Source organism: Aphis gossypii, chromosome 2 (genome assembly GCF_020184175.1).
Source record: "Aphis gossypii isolate Hap1 chromosome 2, ASM2018417v2, whole genome shotgun sequence".
NCBI lineage: Eukaryota > Metazoa > Arthropoda > Insecta > Hemiptera > Aphididae > Aphis > Aphis gossypii.
Window position 1 is genome coordinate 14,918,148 of NC_065531.1, and position 24,051 is coordinate 14,942,198.

The window sequence follows — 24,051 nt, forward strand, 5'->3', positions numbered from 1 at the left end:
ATCGGTGAAAAGTCGGTCGAACCTGTTTCTTTGGTTGAATTCGATTTTTGTTTATTATTATTATTTTACTTTTTCTACAAAAAACTTTATCATATTTAAAGTAGGCTCAGGAAGAATAAAACTAAAACCCTACTCGGCTGCTAATTGACAAGTATAGTCAGTATATCTTGTATATTGATGTAAAATATTCACGAAAAATCAATTCATTTAAAACTATTTAAAATTTAACTGGTTAAAAATCGAAATAAAATAACTTCGATTGTGTGTACAAAATCAACAGTTGGCAACCCCGAGGGTTGTTTTAACGGTGTATAGGCGTATGGCAACTGCCCTAAAGGTTGAGCATGTGTTTAGTTCGAATAAGTAGTATGTACCATCATTATAACAGCAAACTATATATATTATGAGAATACAAATATTTATACTTTCAACTATCAATTCACTAATTTTATTATTGCTGGTCAAGCTATAATCAATATTTCAACGAAAATATTTTTTCCATTAGAATGCAAATCATTTATGCATGACACTTTTAAATGGAAAGTTATTAACTTTGTATCATCTTGAAGTATAGAAACAAATGCTAATGTTTGAATAATAACACGAAATACGAATCACATACTATTTTATACCTACTAATAATGCAGACCGCACTGAGTGTCTGAGTGAACTGATATATTAACCAAATGGCAAATAATGAATATTTTATAGTCAGTACTCAATGGTATAATTTAATTAATTTAATCTCATGGAAATAATTGTGAGAACTTATCATGAAAAAATATATAGGATATTTAAATTGACATAATTATACCTACATAGATTTGTTTAAGATATTATAATGTTCAGACTGTTTTTTGAAATTGTTTAGTATTATAAATTATTTGTAATTACTTCACTTAGTCAAAAAAATAAATAAAAAATGTTGCGTAAAAACCAAAAGTATGGTTAGTGTAGTTGGTAATGTCTGGAATTTTTAATAAACTTATTAGGTATATTTGAATTTATTCTGATATTTTTAAAGTTACATTGTTAATTTTATTTATTGCTCACGGTTCATAAACGTTGTGTAAATCGTATGAAGTTACTATTGTACAGATACGACAGTGTACACATGTGCCTCAAACCACACAAAAGTGTCTAAACATTTTGCATTTCGTGTGACGCGTTTATTCGCACGCTTTGTGGGTGGCGGTTTCAAAAATCGTTACGCACTGACCGGGGAAATCATTTTGAACGCTCCACTGTCGATAGAACATTTGTATACGTTTAAAGGGGAGAAATTACGATTAATGTTATGTATATAATAATATTAAATAAAAACCGTGGTGAATTTAACTTCGATTTCTGGTCTTTCAATGTGTTTACTGTATAGCCTGTATTATAGGTGTATATATACATTATACACGGAAGTACAATGGATGAAGAATACCTGTGTAGTTCACATATTTCATTCCTAAATAAATATACGCGTTTTACCTGCAAATCAGCTCCGCGCCAAGGCACCTTTATATATTTAATATATAAATATATATATATATATTCAATTTATACCTCCCACTGCACATACGTCGTCGTATGTGAATGCCAACAATGCCGCAAACCAGTTTAATGTGCATCTGCCTTACGTAGACCAACATCCAAATTGTCCCTGTATAATGTTATTGTATAACATATATATTATATATTATGTAGCTAAGCACGCTGCCAGTAATGGGCAATGGCTATGATGTCTTTTTGTAAACGCCGATATTTTTTAATTTATACCTAATATATCAATAGACAACAGTTATAATATAAAACAACGTTGTTTTACATATTATATATTTTTATTTTTAAAAATATCTTGACCAATACTAGTGAGAACCATTAATATAATCGTCATGTTTGGAAGATAATCGATAAAAAAATAATACTATATATTTTTTGAAATTTTCTTCATAATACGGAAATCAATTTTTTAAACATAATTTTGGTTTAAAAATGGTTGTCCCATCATTTTTTAGAATTTGATTATTTAACATAAATATTTGAAAACCGTCGCTAATACTATTCCAAAACAATGGCTAGTTTTTAAAAAAAAAAAAACGATTTATCATGATTAATACATAATAATAATTATCGTTTCAAATAGCTAAAAACTATGTAATAATCTGATAATTATATACCTACATACATCTTGTCATCAATTATATCAATAAGCTCAATACTAATTACATTACAAAATACCTGCTACACAAATATTAAATTGTTAACATAATATTTAATGGTCTTAATTTAAATAATTCTATTATTAGCTATATTTATTTAATCTATTTGCATAAACAATGCAGACTGCAGTCTGCAGAGTGCAGATTATTGTTTTAACCGATTACAGTTATACATAAAATCAATTTGTTTCGTTAACTGTAGTTACTACCTATAAATATTGACGGTAATTAAATAAAACGCTATTTAATAATCATACAATTCTAATATAAAAACACTCATCAGTAGTCAATACAATTTATATGTTCTAGTTGTAAATTGTAATATCCTTGTTCTGAGTTGTTTATTTATTATTATAATATTATGATAAAACGAAGCATAACTCCATATCACAAAAAGTACAACATAATATCTAAAACATTGATATTTTAATAAAACTTTATTCATGTACAATTTTAGCAAGAATTATTTATACACTTAATATAATTTACTTACAATTATAACTTTTACAACAAAGATCTTTACATATTACAACATTAGTCATGATATATGTAGTATATAGTACTACACTGTATAAACTGTATAATGTATTGTATATATTATATTAAAAACAAATCAATAGTTATTACTTATTATAGTAAAATGTTTTATTTCAAAATCAGATCGATGTTTTAATATTCAGCGTTTGAGGTATTAAAAGTAAACAGCTGTGCGTAATATTTTATTGTTCATATACTGCTTTTGTCATCTGTGTCCATACTAAGCGCCATAGGAACTATACCCTATCATTAAATACGTTTACGATTCGTCATAGTGCTACGGTCTTAAATCGATAGGCTACTACTAAAATATTCCCCTCTAGTATGTTAATATTTCCAAGTTCATAATTCAATAATTTGGTCGTTTGAACGTTTGCTTTGGAATTAGTAGCATTATTTAAATTTTTTAAATTTGTATATTTTTATACAAACCATAAATTCTACTTGAAATCTATCTAATTTGCAAGATAAATTGCATTTTAAAATTACCATATTATTAAATTTTAAATAACCAAGTATTTACCTTGCGCGACCTAAATGACGTCACTAAATTAAGAATAACAATATTACGGTCATTCTTGTATAATAATAAAAACAAAATAAATTGTATTCGTGTACACTATAATAATATTATGCTACGTCTATACACTGCATTGTAATTCTACAAGGTAAAATACCGAGCATGCTCATACCCATTTTTTCTTTAATAATGAATTTATTCAAATTTTCATCTTTAGAATTTATAAATATAATTTATTTATTTTAAAATTCTTGAGATTTGAAGTGCTTCATAGTTATACATATTTCTGTTTTTTTTTTTTTTATTATTAAATAAGAATCCCTTTTTTAATTATAAATTATTTATTAGATTATTTTTTTGAAAATGTTGATGCATCTATTTAAAAATTTGAACAAGTAGTTTCTCATTCATTAAAATATTTATACTAAGAAAAATAACAATAAACCAAACCCATTATCGTAGATTTATTATCCTTAGTAGGAACACAAAGTTTAATTACTCAAAAACTATTCGTTGAAATTTTGATCAAAAATTTTGAAGGTCAAAATTTTCTGGAAAATTATTCACTAAATAAACTACAGTAGAAATGGGAAAGAATAGAGTTCCGGTTCTCTATCAAAAACAGAAATTTGTACTTTCACATGACACTTTTTCGCATTACAAACAATTTCAAGAGCTTGAAAAAATAAATAAGCATACCTATTTCTAAAAATCAGATTTTGAATAACTGCATCATTAAAGATAAAAGGGGAGTGATTATGCTTGGTAAATCATACTGTACATATATGATATATTCAACTTCGAACTTCGTAATGTAAAATTTATAATTAACATATTTAGAATTTAAGTCAGTTAAAAATTATTATAAATTTATAAATTATAATTGTTCTAAACAAATGGTTTCTGCCTATATGTAATATATAGGTACTATAATAAGTTTTAAACCACTTTATAAATATATTATTATAATATTATATAATAATATAATAGTGGAGATTTTTCTCAAATTTATCTTGTTCTTAAAGTAAATTGACAACATTGTAGTCTGTATTGTAAAAATAAACATAACTGTATTTATACAGCTTCTTTATAGTTTATAAAGATATAATCTTATAAAATAAAACAATAAATTTATTGCATTTATTTTCATTATAAACAATTTATTAATATTAAGAATAAAAATTGAATTAAATGAAGTAAATAGTTCATAAAACAACTAATTTTCACGAATACTTTATTAATTAATCTCACCATTTTACTAGTTATTAATGAAGTTACTTACTATGTATAAACATTAAGACAAATGTGTTGATATATGTTACTTATCTTATGTATAAAAAAATCCTACTGATAGTAATTTGTGAAATATAATACCTACTAATATTAATGATGTGATGTTTGATTTCATTGCAAACTTGGTATAACACGTATTTCTCGGCATGCTTGATTATGCATCATATCTATAAATTAGTTATAATACTATAATAATAATTGCATTGTTGAAAATAAAAATGATTAAACCACGTACAATATGTCAACGTATTATGAGTATTTAGTCATATTTTTCAACCACATTTTTTTATTGTTTAACTTTACAGAATAACGACATTGGAGGAATCCTGCAGGTATACGTTTATGCAGGTCGAAAGCTAGTGCGATGAAAGCCGAAGTGCATATTGTAATACATAGTTGTTCCGAACGTACAAGTCTCCGGTAAAACTCAAGTTGAATGATACGTCCCACCAAGTATATTTTAATCGGAAAGTTGAGGTCGAATAGCGTCAATAAATTAATCAAACATTCAAATTCTAACGAAATCCTATAGGTAACGAAAGTTTAAGATGTAATAGAATTAATATTGTGTAAAACGCGTATCAATAAGATATGACAATTTTTCATTTGAATAACATATTTTGATACTTGAATGTTTGTTATAGGGGTGTGAAATTCATGCACGCGGTTCTGTACAATACAATCGATAACGTACAACAGAATAAATGAGATGTATTAATTTAATTTGGTCGCGTGTACCTGCACATGTGTACTGTGTACACACACTTTCAATCGTCAATTCAGTTTCGTTTAGATATTATTAAAAGGAGAAATTTGTAGAAAATATCGATTCATGTCAATTTAGTAAGTGTATTCAATACAACGTTGTAAATATTTTATGTAATTTATTGGAAGCGTTTCGAAACGCACTGCAGACAATGATAGATTTTACTAATCTCAAATAGCCCATAACTGCACAACGTCACAATAATGTCTCGGCGACTACGGGTGGCAGATGTATTCCGTGGTCGGCGCGGACTTAGCGCCTCTGGCCTCTGGGTCCATCGCATCATGCATATTATTATACATATATATATATATAAATTATAAATACAAAACACTATAACAGTATATAACCATCACGTAAAACCACGTTGTCTGAGCTTGGATTCGGGGGAGGGGGACGATCGTATACCTATATTATACATAATAATAATAACATATATTATAATGTTATAAAGTAATGTGCCGCCGTCTTCGTCCTTGGGTGCTTATATTATATTATAATATTATATGTCCTTAACGGCGCGGAGCATCTTGCAAGCTGCACACGCACCCGCCGTCGGTCTTCTCGGTTGGAACAGCTGCCTTCCTCCTCAGTGTCTCTCGCCGCCACCACCCAACCCGCACAAGAATCCCGTTGTTCCTCGCTCAGGTACACGTACACACATACGATTTCTTCTTATTATTATTACTATCGTTATTATCATTATACACATTATTATTATAATCCTTGAGCATACGTATTTCCTGCGAGGGTCGTCTCGTCGCGGACGCGCACACGCATAAAAACCAATCGTCTTTGGATACGACCCGGGCCGGGTGTTTGTGTGTGCGTATGTATGTATGCCGAATGCCGACTATACGACGTTATATTATAGCTTAGACGAGGGGCGCGTGCCCGACACACGTATATTATATATGAGCGCGCGCGCGCACGCGTGTACGTATCATATCTATAAGACGGTTTTCAGCCGGCCGAGCACGAGACAATCGCGCGTCTCCGTAATATATTATATTATATTAACCGTCGACGTCTTTTATTTTTTTCTTCGGGTACACGCCCTTTGTCAGGACTCCTCGCCCTTTGCGCGACGATATTGTCTTTTTCTTCCCTTCTTATTCTTCTGCTTATTTTTCTGCAGCTCAGCCGTCGTCCTCCGCACAATATACAATAACGTACAATGCATCACACAATAATAATAATATACACGCGCGTATAATAATAGGCAATAGCGTGTCGTTTTTCGCTTTCCTCCGCGGTCTTTGTCGTCGTCATATATTATTATAGTTAACAATTTTTTCTTCCTTTCTCCTCGTCGTCGAATTTTTTATACTATATTATTGTAAGCGAGCTCACGCGCGCCCATTACCCTCAACCCCCACCTCTCAGCCATCACACACCCCCGAAAAGACTATACTCGTTTGCAACAGTCGGCGCGGACGCTGCACGCGCTTCAGCTGTTCGCAGGTGTGCGGCCGCGACGACAATAATAATAATATAATAAAATATAATATATATAATATTATAATGTAAAAAATCTACCATGCGACGCGAAAATCTCAGGAATGCCTGAGCGCCCGTAGTCCGTCACCTGCGTGTTCCGATAAGACGCTTACCGCCTTGGCCGTCTCTTTCGTAGTCTTCTAGTGTCTGTCTCATGTATATTATATACGCCAGCCCGCATAAACTCTTTTCATCTGGTAAATTGTTGACGGCTAGCGAGGAAAAAGTTCTTGATTAATAATCTTAAATTTTCAAAAATACATTTATTTAACTAAAATGTTTATAATTTAACGACGCGTTATCTTTTGATTTCGTATTAGTTAAAATTAAAAACTAGCAGTATCATACACTTTATGTACAGTATCATTCATCACATTAACCAGCGAGATAGAGTACAAAATAGCGTTCTAATTCTTAAAAAAAAACAAAACAAACACTATTTTAGTAAGATGTTCTTTTAAGCAACTGTTTTGATTTAAAAAATTGTATGAAAAAGTTCTACTTTATTCCAGTGATATATAAAATATATATTAGTTTCAGGATGAAAAAAATCTTATATAACTAGATAGGTATTCATTTATTATACATGAGGAGTATAATTATATACATATAATATGTATATAATTATATTTAGATATATTTAGTAGGTTATCCTAGTAGGTATATTATCAGTTGATCCTATCATTAGAACTTTTACCAATTCTTCAAAGTTATAGTTAGTTTTCTGTATAATTTGCTTTTATTTTATTACAGTTTTAAAACTTTTAACTACTTAGTGCATTTAATGACCATTTATATATTTTTACATCCAGTCCTACTTTCATGTTTTATACTAAATTGAAGGATTTCGGATTTTAAACTTGCTTGGTTGAAAAAAAAACCGAAAAATTGATATTGACCTTACGATTTCAATCCAACGTATAAGTATCGACTTGTACGTTATAGAATGTAGTAGGTTTACATATTATATATTATGTACTCTCTATATATACTGACTACTCTATATATCTTTACGACAATAGCGTCGTACTATATGTCCATACAGTCATTCCACGATCTTAATTAGTTTACTACACTCAATAATATAAAATATAAATTATGATATTAGGTAGGTACATTTCTTATTAATTTTACTTCGCGTGTGTGTAGTTTGCGCGTCCTAGTAGTACGCACTACGCACCTCGGTCTAGTTTCGACCGCCGCAGAATCGTATGCTGTGAATATTAAATTATTATATGATGTGTTGTACGCACAACAACATCTGGACGACCGGTCGATTTTACTTAACATAAATTACACGCTTAGTTATATATTTTTCTTCTTACAATTTTTTTTCACAAACATCTGTATTCTATTACACGCTTGCCGGATAATGACAGATAGCGGCAAATGCGTTCGACTGTGTACCTCAGCGTGTACATTATACTTTAAAAGTATAATACTAGATTATACTATAGTATATTATTTATACGATAATAGCGCCTGTCGTGTGCGAGCATTTGTTAGTGTTATAGTATGTATGAAAGTATATTCCTGTATTCGTTCTACGTGGATTTTTACATAGGCTAAGCCGGCTAAGGTATACGAGGGGAATGTGGAGGACATGGGCGTATCTAAGATTTAATAGTTACAGGGGGTATAGAGTCATATAAAAATAAAGTTCAAAATAAGCTGAGGGGAAATATCCCCACATCTTCCATCATGAGCGCTATTAGAGTTTATAGTAGTCACGAGGTGTCCTGTAAAATCGAAGTTGAATCACATCGTGACCTTTTTTAAGGTAACATAAACGCCACCTTTACTACGCCTATTTTTTTTACTTATAGATATTATGTTTTTATCCACCGCATAAGATCTATGTATGGTGACTTATTTTATCCAAACTTAACTCTCAAGCTGTAATTCCATAATATCAAACCACGATAATACGATATACATTATATTTTATTTATATTTGTCTACCACGTCCGCTACTATCACACTTCGATGGAATATTAATCATCTCACTGTGTAGGTATATTAGAAATGAATCAATTAATACATAAATAGTTCTTTAAATGTGAGTAAAAATTAATTAATTTACTTATATTGCAAGTACAAATTCCTTCAACATGCTATACGGAAATATATCGATATTCTCAAGAAGACAGGGAATGATTAATTTACCATATTATGTAGATTGATATTTGAATATTTGATACCTCGTAATTCCGGCAAATCTGTAATTGATTTTCAATAAGAACTTTTAGTTTTGTTTATTAAGTATTTATGTGGTAGGTCTTTGAGAAAATTATTTCAAAAGTACACATGTGCCAAGAAGACACTTTTACTATGTATAAATATATACCTAATATTAGATTTTGAGCGGAGCTCATGGTATTCATGAATGTATTGATTTTACAATGATGTGTTTTTTTTTTAAAGTATTTTTCCGTGTAAAGATACTTTCTATTAGATAAAATATTCCGATCATCAACTTCTAAAAACATTTCTGATGGGTTGAAAATATTAGATTGTATACCCTAGGAGATCCTAATACTTTTTACAATAGTAAAAAAACATAAGTTATAAAATTGAAGTTTCTATCATTTGGTAATCATGTTTCCTAAAAGATTATTTTAATAATAATATATATTTACATATTTATGTGTATAATTTATTAAAATTATAGGTATTAATATAAAAATTACTTATGTATTAATTATTAGTTGATAATATTGTATAAAATATTGTCATCATTATTACTATCATAATATAATATGCAAACTGTTTTTAATAGTAATTTAAATATAAAATAAAATACCATTAGAAATATATGCTGACACATTCACATGATTCTGCTCAGAATTGTTTTTTATCTCATTAGATGATTTATCGTTTCAAATTGAACATAATATTCATTACAGTAACCTATGCTCAATGGCAAAGTACAATCGACACCTACAATGCGTAACTACACAGCGGTTATCTACTTTTTAAAATACAAATATCCTCTTTATGTATAAAATATTAGTAATTATTATAGGCATTATAAATTATGACACTATATGATAATGTTTATTTTAAACGTACATCATGTATAGAAATTATGCGATTTGATTTTCATAAATGTCATTTAAATTATTATTAGGATACAAAAGTACAACAATGCTATGAGTATCAACACATTCAGTACTACAAACTAAACATTATAATAACATGTATGAGTATAATACATAATAAATATATATATATATATACATGATGATTTAGAGCCGCGTTACTGTTGTCAAAATTATAGTAAACATGGAATTTGTATACCTAATAAACTAATAAGAAATAACTGTTTTTTTTTCCGAGGGGTTGTGTTCAAACGAGTGTGAAGGTAATATATACAGAGCGTGATTTCCTTAACCATATAACCATTACCTCACATCGGAATTTCATCAAGAGAAGAGAGGAGTTTTCGTTACACAAGGGTTGATTGGGACTTGATTACCCGCATTAACATCGGATTATGTTTCAAAACGAACGTCGTCGTTGGCGGCGGCAGCAGATAGTTTATACGACGCAGTATAAGCATCTCAACGTATAGGTATACAAACTGCCCTTCGGCCATAATCTTGTAATATTATTATACATAGGTATTATTATACCACGTGACCACATGGCACACTGTTGTACATAAACCACTATAGGAGGTATATACAATAATAATAATATTATTATTATTACACTTTAGTACGTCACTAACTACCTGGGCACGCGTCAAGACGATAATTATTGTTGGACAATAATACCTATAGGTGTATATTTTTGATCAGGTTTTAAGCTATTGCTTATATTATAATATTATATACCGGTACATATTATAATCCGCTATGTTATGATGGTGCGCGTGCGTCGAATTGAATTAAAAAAATTATTTTTCTCTTTGGATTTGGAATTCTATGTGAGTATAGTACATAATATAGTATACTACATACATAAAATATAATTGATATATGACGAAACGACCACTTGTTGAGCAGGTGACCACGTTGTTTTTTTCGTACAAGGCGTCGGTATTTAAAAGCTGTTCCAACTGTCGGGGCCACCTGTCGATCGCCCGTGTTAGCCACCTGTCCTCTAGTTTTTGTCAGTAGACTCGTGCCACTCTGCCATCAAAATAAAACCGTCAGCTGCTGCGTCTGTAGACGCATGTAGGTTTTTTCGTCTCGTAATAATTATACCACAGACGCCACTGAAACTGGGCGTTTATATTAATGATACCAAAATATATCGTATTAGTCGCATCAAGATCCATTTGATCTGATGTTAGGTATGTCTAAGATAAGATGTACGGGTTATCGTTTATTGCGTTTCGTTAAATGTAGGAAACACTGTTACTGTAATAATTGTGTATTTGTGTAGAAGGTATACCTCCTGCAGGTTAAAATCATCAAATATATAAACAATATTATAAACATCTTTATGGATTTTATACATTATTAAAATACCAACTATTATTAGTTATTACTTATTAAGTAAACATTTCAATGTTAATTAGGTAAATTTAAAACTATCTATTCTTTTACTTGGCCAAAATATTAATAATAGAATAAACTTCACTTAGAATGTTTAAAATCATATCATTAATAATTCAATAAATCATTTTATATTACAATTAGGTATATGATATACAATAATATTTACGTATATGTATACTTAAATGTTCAATGTACATTGTATTTTATGTAATGATGTATCATTGAATTTAAATTTAACATATACTATAGCGGTGGCTTATTCAATGATACGGTAAAGTGTACCTATACTCAACACCTATACTATACAGGAGAGCGGTTAACTATTTATACTTTTCTCCTTTTAAAAAATAGTTATTATAAATAAAGTTCTTATAATGTATTCATATTATTTGAGGGGGCTTAGTCTCCCGAGCCTTAATTTTTACGCTATTTATGTGAGTATACAAAATATTCAAGAAATTTAACAAAAAAAAAAAACTATTAAATTTATTTGAATTTTTCTATTCAACATTTTCAACATTTTTAACATGCTGCATCTTGATTATTTAATCTATCACGAACAAATTTTGGCAACGGTTTCGCTTTGAAAGCCGGTAAAGTGTCCGGGCGATCTGCTTGTTTTAATTTTGGAGCCCATCCTTTTGGTGCACCGCTTGGCCGACTTCTGCGTAGAAAAGTTCCTGAAATATGATTTAGAAAAATTTAGAAAGATTTTAGAAGGTTAACATTTACATATAGTTAGTCTGCGTCAATTAATTATTCTGTAATTTACTTTTATTTTCTGCAGGAGGATTACAACCTTGTTGAGAACTATCATCCGTTCTTTGGTTACATGTCGTAGGTGGTCTTCTACTAACATTAAGCTTTGGTGCTTGTGGTTGTCTAACATTCGGTGGCCTTTGGTTTGGTGGCTTAGGAGTAACTTGTCTTGGACATGAGTTTTGTGCTGAACTAGGTCGTCTTGAGTCAGATTGTTGTACTAGACTAGGTTGTTCTGGACATAATTGTTGTGGAGTTGGTCTTGGTCGATAAGATTCTTTATCAGGTATGGCAGGCATTTTTTTGTCTTTATAAAAATATGTTTCCCAAGTATTTCTTGTAATAAGTTTGACGTGTTCTATAAGCATATCGTTCTTAAGACGTGGATCTCCCAAATCATAGTGTATGTGATAAAAAGTGGACATAATGTCATCTAACATATTTATACCATAATCTCGTTGTGTTTTCGAAATATATTCTAATTGATTATGTACGCTTTCATAAAACGGGAGTAAACGAATAAAATCCTTATCATGAAAAGCATTATCGTTCCATTCACAATCATTGAATGGTTTGATAATTTTCGGTGGATTTTTATAAATAGCTTGCAAGATCATCTTGGCACTTGGACTATCCGGACACGGAGGTTCTACTTCTATTGGGTTCGATGCAAAATTTAAATAATGTTGTGTTAACATATTAAAAGCTTCTGTTTTCGTTTGAAGGTCTTTTTTTGCTAATGATAAATTAGTAAATGCATTGGCCACTAAACTTGATTTACATACTATCTGCTGTACATTTTTTACACTCTCAATAGAATCTGAATCACTACATTCTTCGTCGTCATTGTCTATTAGAGAACATTGTAGAGCATTTGTTCTAAGTTCTGGTTCAACTGGCATTTTTGGCATACGCTGAAGTTGATTTCGTGGTGGCGATGGCGTGTTTGCAGTGATTCTGTAATACTCATGCTGTGTTGTATCAATCCCAGAATTAGGCTCACACGCAGAAGTCGTAGGACCAGCACTGCAGCCAGGTTCAGAATGTGGGAAATAAAAGTCATTTCCTGCAGGTTGACGTTTGCATTCCGAGGTAAAATGTTTTATTTTTCTCATAGTATCTTCAAAACCAATATCACAATTTTTGCTTGTGGACTCATCGAGTTGTTTCAACTGACATTGAGTTCCAGATATTTTCTCATAACATTGTTTTGAATTCAATTTAGATGTATATTTATTTTGGTCTACTGTACTTGGAGAAATTTTTCTTGAAGCTTTTGATTTAAAATTATGTGTGTATGGCAAATTATCAGAACCAGCAAATTGGTGTTCGAAATTCATATCTGGAGGACTAATGTCAAATAAACTTTGATGAGTATCAGAACCACAGATATCTCCAAAATTTACGTGTTCTATAGGATTTCTCTGAGATTTTCGAGTGCATCGATTTTGTCTACGAGGTTTTGAATACTGTTCAACACGGTTTTCATTATTTATGGGACATTGTTGTTCATCAACTTGTGAGTTGCAATTTTCAGTTGTGTTTGACACGGACTACAATAACTACTCAAATCTATGAGATTATTATTCTTAATACATTCACGTAATGATACCCATTCTTCAATTTTCGACCCGGGGACGTAAAGCCAAAACTCATTCCACAACTGTTGGGTTCGTACAGTCTTAGCTCTCCAATTAATTGTTTTCATAACGTCAATAGGATGTTTATTTGGATGAAACAAATGATAAAAAGTTTTGCATACTTCTCGAGCTACTATTCTAGCATATGGATTATTAGTGTCTTTAATTAGTCTAACAAATGGATTAAGTATTCGAACAGCATCACGAAGTTCTTTGGGATCATATCTTGGTTCTTGATCCGTGTATGGGCACTTTTCATCTTCGTTTATTTGTGGCTCAATATTATCAGCACATTCTTCTTGGATAGGTTCTATAGCCATACAATTAGTTGTTTGTTTGCGTTCACATCTATTAGATTCCGAACTTTTTTTTCTAGTCATTGGTTGTTCTCGTATGCATAAATTTCTTGAAGATGGTCTTTGACTCATATTTAATGAAGTATAGTGAAGTATTAAAGTTTCTAATATAATAAAAGTCTAAATATGTAAATTTCAAATGAAAATTTAGTTTAAAATTATTGTTATTTAAACTTGTTAAAATTATTATATTATTTAATTTAATCTTAAATATCTCTTAGTAACTAATATAATTGATAATGATTGAATAATAATAATTCCCATATACTATAGTGTATTGTACTCTATATGAGGTATTAAAAGCAAATGTAGAATTACAAATAGTTTATTTAGATCGAATTAAAATTTAATTTAATTGAATTATTATGTTTATAATTTGTATTTTTAATCAAATTAATTATTTATCATTAATGAAATATTTTTATTTAACGACTATACATTCAATATTTCCGCAATAAATGTAGTCTATTCATAGACGGTTGTCATTAAATGCATTGTACGAAATCCCATGCTTAATAGAGATCATATAATATAATATATACGTCGTATATTAGGCGCGTATCCAGAAGGTGGGCCACCGAACATTTTAAAGTACAATAATTTTAATTTTTCATTTAAATTTTACTGTACCTATTGCTTATACTATTTTTCATGGTTAAATTTATGTGCCCACCTAAAAAAAAAATATACATCAAAATCCGTGGCTGATATTTGATTAGATTTGTTTAGGAATATAGTAGTTAGACCTATTATTCACATTTTGTAGACCAATTACATCTATACATATATGTATAAATTGATGTCAACAATAAAATAACATTTTACTATTTACATAACATAAATTATGTGTCACTGTTGTTTTACTCGAATAATTTAACTGTCACGTGTCGAAACTATTTAGTGAATCTTTGTAACACTTTAAGTTTAAGAAACGTCTGGACACAACTGTCAAAGTGTGTATATAATATAATATTATACACAGTAAATAGCGATGAAGAAAACGTTTAATTAAAAACTTCGTGGCGTGATAATTTATCGGGAACTTTAAAAGTAATTCGAAACTACTTTGGAGACTTTTTTTTATCGTTCTCAAGGATCAAAGTATAATAATAATATAAGTTATAACCAGGCCCAGCGTAACTGCTGGCTATTACTTATATATTATAATACATTATATTGATTCAGATCGGCCGTAGAAAGCTTTTTAATTTGTATTGCCGCCATCGAAGTGAAAACGTTCGTCCACGTTCACCACCTGTTTAAATTGCCACTAGAATCGTAGTAATTATACAACAATAATAAGTAATAAGTAATAACGATAATATACTAAATTAAATATGTATCGATTATAATATTACAAAAAATAAAATAAAAAATAGAACGTATTAAAAAAATATTTGTCGGAAAAAATAAGTAATAAACATAAATACGTATAATAACAAGACTTAGAACGACGGGGGAAAAGAAAAATTAATAACCGTGTACAAAAAAAAAAAAAAAAAATACATCCTCAATAACCTGACGTGTTTTTACGTTGTAGATTAATGGCTGCGGCGTCAAGACAATAATGCGCGGCGGATATAGTTGCGTGCTTCGGTTAATGGAATCGTGAACGTTCAGCGTGTACTATGTACGCTGTACAACAACAAAAACAACAACAATAACAATAACAACGACTTCGACTACGACTACGAAGACTGTACGGTTGGGAGCAGATGTGTCGTGTACGCGTACATAATATTATACCAGGTAGGTACCCTCAATATAATATATTATATCTAACCCATATATAAATGTGTACGAACTACGAAGCGAACATACGGAATGAGATGCCCGGCGGCGAGGCAGTCGTGTTATATATATAGACGATATTATATTATTATTATTACTATTATTATTATTTGCCAAAGAAACGCGGAACACAATAGCTGACGGGGTATCGCTGCCGTGTTCGTATAATATAAGTACATATATTATTATTATTATTATTTTTGGTCTTCGTCTTCGTGTCGTCGTAATCGTCGTCGAACCGTGTGCGAGGCGCGGACGGCTGCAGCACAGACGCACAGTGTTTAGCTGCGACTCTGGCAGCTGCAGCGTCGTCGATGGAATACGACGGCGGCGACGGCGGTTGCGATCAATGGACGACGCGAAGGAACAACCACACACGCGTCCCTCGGGGGCCTTCGCGTACAAAATTATATTCTCTTCGAAAGGAATACGCCGCCACAATCGAGTACTCGTTTCCTTCTTATTGACGAGACGGCTGCCGACTGTATCTCTACATACATTATATACCTATATATAATGACGTATATATGTATAATATAATAGTACCTGGTGACCGAGCTCAGTATTTTCAAAAGTATAATATTAGGTATATTGTGTTTGAACAACAATTTTTGTATCATTTATTATAATTAGAATAGTCTGTATCATTTAATGTTTTTTTACACTCTTGTATTGCGATAAAAGCACTCTAAGACTGCGTTTTACTTTTACTCTCGAAAAAGCAACGTGTACGGGTATATTTTTGCATGTAAAAACTGATGTTCATTAGATAACAACAGTACAACATTTTAAAGTGTTTGACCCTGAACCTTATAATATTAACTGAAACTTAATTATTGCCGTATTTGGTATCGTCAATTACGTGTTGACGCTGGCGTAGTGGACCCGTTTTATATAGTGTTTCAATTTTCCGAATATTTTACGTTCTTTGGAATAATCAAATAATATCGATATTATAGATAAATGTAATTTTCAAAACGTTTAGCATAATTCAATAACGTGAATTTTACTGCAGGAGATGAGACCTCGAGATATTAATTCCTTTTATAAAAAATTTCAATACTTACAAAATTCTGTCAAAATCTGTGGGGCCATTTTTGAGAAAAATATACAGATTCATGTACACGCAATTATATAGCTTAGGTTTGTAGTATAGGATTATAATATACATATATAAGTAGACATTATGTTCAATGTTGTAACCAGAATGCCGAGCTTCACTCACCAACCCGTTCCCTTACAACTAGAGTTCTATAAAAAAAGTAAAAACCTTTAAATCTTAAAAATCTTCACTAGTTGTAAAAAACGTATTTTAGTTATTAATACTGTATGTTTTAACATTATAAGGATATGTGAATATGTGATAGAAGAAATTATATATGCATTATTTGAGACTCGAGTAATAATAAGTCACCTATTTGTGACACTTGACCGGGATTTATTTAATATATGTTTTGTTTTTGTTTGTGAAATACTTATAAAAAAATAATGATAATAGTTTTTAAAAAATGATTATTGGCACCATTTATTTTATCAACTTTGATAAGTATTTTTTTTGTTATTAGGATAAATCTATGTTATAAACATATTAAAAATTTTTAATTAAAATATTTTTATTTCAACTGATAAAAAAAAAAAAAAATTGACCACATTATTTCTTGTCAGTTAGTACTATATTTACAGATAGGTATTTAAAAAGCCTCAGTCGTTTCAACAGTACATTTTGATGACGAAATTGTCATACAATATAATATATTATATTTATCAAAAATAGGTAGTATAATAGTTCTACAGTGATTTCAAATTACACTTACCTGGACATTGTGTATTAGTTTTGGTCCATATATAGAATAATTTTAAACAACCTCAAAACCTATACATATTAAATTCTAAACTCACGACACAATTGATGAACAAGAGCAACGAGATTAACTGATAAAGAATGTAAATAGAATTCATGTGAAGACAACACAATAAATGTCGAATTACATCTTTTCAACTTATCTGTGAGATAAACCATCTTGGGTTACAGCGCGTTTCATTGTCGGTATGGTCGGCAGTTTTAAACGATATATTATATTCATGCCTAAAAGGTATTTCTCACGAATTTGGACCATAGTCCATAGATATTGTAATTTCAGATGGATATCCCGATCACTGTACTTCACCCGTAACTTGAAAGTGAGATTTTAAGAATTTGAATTTAGTCGCTTTCGCAGTAGTCGAGTAAATCTGTTATGTAAGCTATTATACAATATACAGCAGCTGCTTCGGTAACAGCGCCGTTAATAATATGATTGAAACTATTTTCGATTTTTATCTTGAAATCCGAATATTCTGCGCTTGTAATTGTATTATACAGTATCACAGTGTCGAGTTCGTTAAAAATAAACAAGAAAAATAGATTTGAAAATTGATTACCTATTTGCTCGGATGAGATGAAATACAAACATTTTATTTTATATTTACTCCAAACTATGAAAAATATGTTCTAATATATTTTATGTTTATTGATTTTTATTCGTTTTCTAACAAATTTTGAATCTTTGAAATTAGGTCACCGGAATATGACATTTCACTATTTTGCAGTATAATAATAATATAATACTATGGAGAATATACATTTAAATTGATTGCTTAAACAATCACTCAATTAATCAGAGATTACATAGTGAAACAAATCGTGTTTGCTATTTGGTTTTCTTTAAATCTTTATTAAATAGCTGATTATGTTTGTTGTTAGTGATAATTTACTATGTATATGTCATCGGAATACTTGCACGTGTATGGCTGAACTAAACTGCATTAAATTTAATAATTATTTATCATCTTATCGTCTTCAGCAAGTACGTATACAATACAAGGGGGGTTTTGGGGGTTCAAACCCCCTCCCAAAAGTTAATAGTTGTGTAGTTAATTCATATCATCATTCATCGATAAATATTGATTATTGTAAATTTTTTTATGAATCCCCCCCCCCCGAAATTTTTTTTGTGTACATGCCTGGTCTTCAGAGCCTGGCATAAATGCATCATAAAAAATTAGTAAAAATTATAATGAATACAATTAATAATTAACATAATTTCAGTTCTCAAACGGTGTTAATCAACATTTAAATCCAATATATTTGTTTTGTAATTTTAGTTAAACGTTAATTAACATATAAATTTATAACAAATTACAAAAACGAATAATTATTCCATGAATTTAATATGTTAATTTGTATTTTGTATTTATTATAACGTGACACATCAACATTCATTACTTTATATATTTTTCAAAGTTAATTTTTTACAACAGGAACTCTCTAAAATAACCATTGTCAATACCTGCTTTCCATGTAATTATTTTGCACCTGTTTTGTACTATACACGACTACGGACTACCGACTACCGTTATTATTTTATTAGTCACCTAATTTTGAAAATAGCTTTAACATTCATAAAAATTAATATATTAACTGCCTATACCATTATTATAAATATTTTAAAATATTATCCACCGATTATTAATTGAGAAAGAAATTTAAACATAAATAAGTACTATTTAATATTTATATTGTATACTTATACTTTATACATTTTTATAATATATTTTACACGAAGTTTGTACTTATAACAACTGTTGATTGACAAAAAAATATCGTTGTGACTGTAACAAGTATACCACACGGCACACATACACATTGACGCATAAAGATTTAATGATGATATAGAATATATAGATTATACTGATTATAGACAATAGAGACAGCGATCGCTTTTGTAGACTCCCAGTGGTTTACGAAGTGTACAGGACCTATACGATTTTTTAGAATTATTAGAACCCCCCAAAGGCACTTAGTGGTCAAACTGCGTCCAGAAAATTATCGCGAAAACATTTATCGTCTAATAAGGTATTCTTCAATAAATTCGCATGATTGGATTATCATCGCTTTTTATGCACGTACGATGTACTGCAGGCCGAGTTGACCTTCAGCCTGAATATTATCTGTCAATAAATTTTTATAAAAACATTTTCACATTTCTATTCTCGATTGTTTTGTTTTCGCATTTTTTTCTTTCATTTTTCATGTTCGCTAATACGTATTATATGCAATGTACCTCAGTGCGAAAAAATTCCGAATCAACTGTAATGATCTAGATATATAACCAAATTAAACTGTTTCCGCATTATAAGAGGATTATAGTATTGTGCATCTGTACGGTAACGAAACGCGTTGTCTTGCAGATCACCTCTGGTCCAACGGGCCCATTAGGTGAAGGTATAATATAGGATGTCTTATATTATAGTCAGCTATATCATTCACGCTTCGCTGCAGGCTCTTTGTAGAAAATATGGAATGGACAATTTTTTATGTCTCTATAACCGTAATTTAGAAATCAAAATAAACTCTATAATTAGTTATAACTAAACATTATATAATTAGTTAGTTATAACTCGGTAAATAAATTACATTTCGAATGGTTCCATCCATTGATTTATTCGATTGATATAACTATAGACATCGGTCGAGATTTAAGATTTTTTTTATGAATCTTACATAACACATACGCAGTTACTTTTTGACATCAGTATAGTTGTACGAGTTTTATTGCATTTTCAGACATTGTACTCTCAATCATTTCATTTATAAAAAGTAAGAAAATACTAATAAAACACAATTCAAGTGTAATAGGTTGAAATGTAGCAATAGAAAATTATTTTATAAGAATAGCATTGACGTTATGTAGAACCTTTGATGTTTTATTTTTCTTCTTAACTTCCCAGATATTTGATGCAAACTATTTTTTGAAAACTTTAATGGTTGGAAACTCGGAACTCGTGTCTCATATTTGATTGAAGACAAAATTGTTTTTTTAAAAAAAAGAAAAATATTTCAAATATTTCAGTACTTTATAGTTTATACTAAGTTTTGTTTATTTTGTCAAAGAGCAGCTTTCTGAAAACTAAATTAAAAAGGCGAGCTAACAATTAAAAAAAAAAGAAGAAATTAAATAAATGATTATAAAACAGCTTATTATAATATATATATGTATATGCCGGGACCTATGTTTAGACATTGAATGTACTCATATTCTACATTAAAAGTTTTTGAGTATTTTGAAATGTAATAATCTTGTACGTGTTTATTGTACTTAAAACGTACAAGTGTAAACATTATTAGTTATTAATTATTATTATTAGACTATTTAGACTATAATATTGTAGTGTTCGTATTCATTATTTACCCACTAAACCCACTTATAAAAACGTGCACTTGGCTATTTTACGCACAAGCTCTAGTGGCGAGTTACATAATATTTTATATTTTTGTTATTTGTATAATATGTATGTTATGTATAAGTATAATGTAAATAATTTGTAAGCACACTAGGACACACGAAGAAAACTATATACATGTATCTGTACATTTTAATAACAATGAGTCGCAAATACCAGTGCACAATGCATAGTATAATAGTAAGTATACTCTCTATCATTTCTCTCTCGAACACACACACATTTATGCATTATGTGCTCAGATTTTCATCCCTGCGGTATTTCCGGTGATATTATATTTGAATGTCTAGACAATATCTCCGTTTTATACTAACACGTGTGTCACGTATCCGTTATAAACGTAGGTAGGTAGTGCATTTTAATGTAATGCATACCTAGTTTTATTTTTCGTTGTATTGTTATCGACGTTTCGTAGGTAATTTACATATACCTATTATTTAGGCACATAGGTTGTGTAATTTGAAGCAGAATAAAATAGAACGCGACACGAAAATTTAAAATTAACTTAATTATAGGACTACTAGAAAAAATTATAAGTTGATAAGTGATAATACGTAGATGTGAAGGAGTTAAGTTGATTAAATTACTAAACTAATATGTTAATTTAATAATTTGAAATAAATCTAACTTTTAACTTATTATTAATGCTCAGCCACGCGTTTTAGATACAATTTATTTAATTTTTTTAATTTCATTAACAAGGTATTTGTAGAATTTTTAAATAGTTTAATTATAAGCTAACTTAACAGATTGTTACATAAATATAATGCCATACAGTTTTCAAGTTGACATTTTAATAACTTAGGGTTTGTGATAATGCAGAAGAGTTGCTCAGCTGCTATTATAGTACTGCTAAGTTCTAACACAAAAACCTAATTTCTGATGTTCAATGTTTTTACAAATTTTATGGTTAGACTTTAAAGATTACAAATTATTACATAATACCAAGTATAATGTCCATGTCCACATTTTTATTTAGGGTGTAACGCATTTATTATTGGTAATTTTGATATTTTTTTAATAAATCATTGTTGGAAATTATCAAAATCAAAACATATAAAGGTACAGAATATGTATATTAATTTAAAAAGTACGAATTAATTATTAAATTAAAATTTATAATACAACATTTGAGATAATATTTTCGAAAATTAGTTAAATGTATGGAACATTAAAATAGTGAAAATAATTTAATTTAATTCAAATCATACTTGAAATTTGTTATTAATAAGTTTAAAAAATTTTAATTTAATTTAGATTTTTTAGAGTACGCTTAAAATTGTAATTACATTTGTAAAAAGTAATTTATTTATAATTGGATTCAAACATTTTCTGTAATTATAAATACCAAAATACCAAATACTAATCTTAACTTTTATTGTTGCTCATATAGTCATATATTTTATGACAAATATGAAATAAGTACATCATGTATCATTTTAATAGTTGTAAAAAAATTATTAATTACTGCATTAACTGTTATTTTTCATTTTTAGACCGTAAAAAACTAGCTTCAGTTATTCTAAACAGGTAAACTGTATTTATTATATTTTCTCTTTAATACTTATGATGACAACTATTTAACCCCTATAATTAAACCTAATATAAGACTATATTATTTATATTATAAGTTACAACTATGTAGGAATGTAGGATTTATATATTATCTATATAGGTAACTATAAAGATTAAAAGTACCTTCACAATAATATGCCCATCAGTGAATTCGTTTGTCTGTCACTATTTTCGTTGAAATTTTGATCAATATAAATAAGTTTCATACAAATGTCGGGATAAACATGACGAAATAACAATAATAATTTTGTCACTAATATTTAATATGTTAATCAATTTTAATTTAATTTGGAACACATTTTATTAAATATTTATTATTGATAAATATTATTGTTCTACACTTCTATAAGTCATTATCAGATATTCAGATCATTCAGTAATTTTAGCCATTATTGTTACTTTAATTTTTTGATATCATTAATACGAATAAGATTCTTATTTCAATATCCATTATTTTTATTTTTCAAACTTGAATAATTTTTTTTGTAGTTATGACATTAAAAAAAATAAAAACGATGTAGCCAGAATTATATGTCCAAAATCTCCTCTTTTTATTTTTCTAGTGTGAAAATTTGTTTACTCTGCTTGGACTACAGCCTGAGTGGTCCTTGCCCCTTGCCTGCACGATATGTTTTTAACTTTGTTGTACGTTTGTAAGACACTAAGACGTAGACAATACAAAGTCACAGTAACACGTGAGCGTGGCGTCCTTTTAAGTCTAAATATATTATTATATAAATTATTACAATATTAATTAAATAATATTTAAAATTAAAACCATACTTTTAGAAGTTAAAATATACTAGAATCACGATAAAGAATCATAACTAAAATATTATAGAATAATTTATTGTAAGAGAAATGGTGAAAATGAATAGGAATTAAGTAGATTTTTCAGATACGTCTGCTAACGCTAATATTAGTATAAAATTAATGTTTCAGTTTTCCAATATTAGAACATCGAATAATGTTTTTCAGCTTAAGAAATATGAATAATAAAATAAGAAATAAGCTTAAGAATTAGCGTAAAACAAAAATATACTGCGAATTTAATTAAGTAATTAATGTGTTATTACTTTTATTCGCTATAAGTGTTACCTACCTACATAATTATAATACCAACATTTATATTTTAAAGTGAATTTATTTAAATTTAAAACTAAATTTAAAAAAAAAAAAATATTAAATTAAAATAAATTAAGCCATACTACAATCGAATCGACTGAGTCGATGTTTACATTTACAACATTTATCTTTTATATTTTTATATCGTTTCTCAGGAGCGTATATCGTATTAAGCACCATTATTGCGG

The 24,051-nt window shown here is 29.2% G+C and overlaps 1 protein-coding gene and 1 long non-coding RNA gene across 3 annotated transcripts in view; one reads left to right on the plus strand and one right to left on the minus strand.

Annotated features, from left to right (window-relative positions):
• The window catches only part of LOC114120150 (uncharacterized), a 69,321-nt gene that overhangs the window by 4,126 nt on the left and 41,144 nt on the right, over positions 1–24,051 (plus strand). For both annotated transcript variants that reach the window (XR_003592092.2, XR_007603774.1), the window contains exons 2-4: positions 4,866–5,092; positions 5,205–5,403; positions 15,630–15,838. This is a non-coding gene — a long non-coding RNA (uncharacterized LOC114120150). The remainder of the gene's footprint in view (positions 1–4,865; positions 5,093–5,204; positions 5,404–15,629; positions 15,839–24,051) is intronic.
• On the minus strand, positions 11,794–14,287 carry LOC114120148 (uncharacterized). Its single transcript, XM_027981969.2, is given in 3 exon segments — positions 11,794–12,014; positions 12,107–13,633; positions 13,636–14,287. Coding segments are annotated over 3 exon segments (2,211 nt in total). The 5' UTR covers positions 14,162–14,287; the 3' UTR covers positions 11,794–11,856.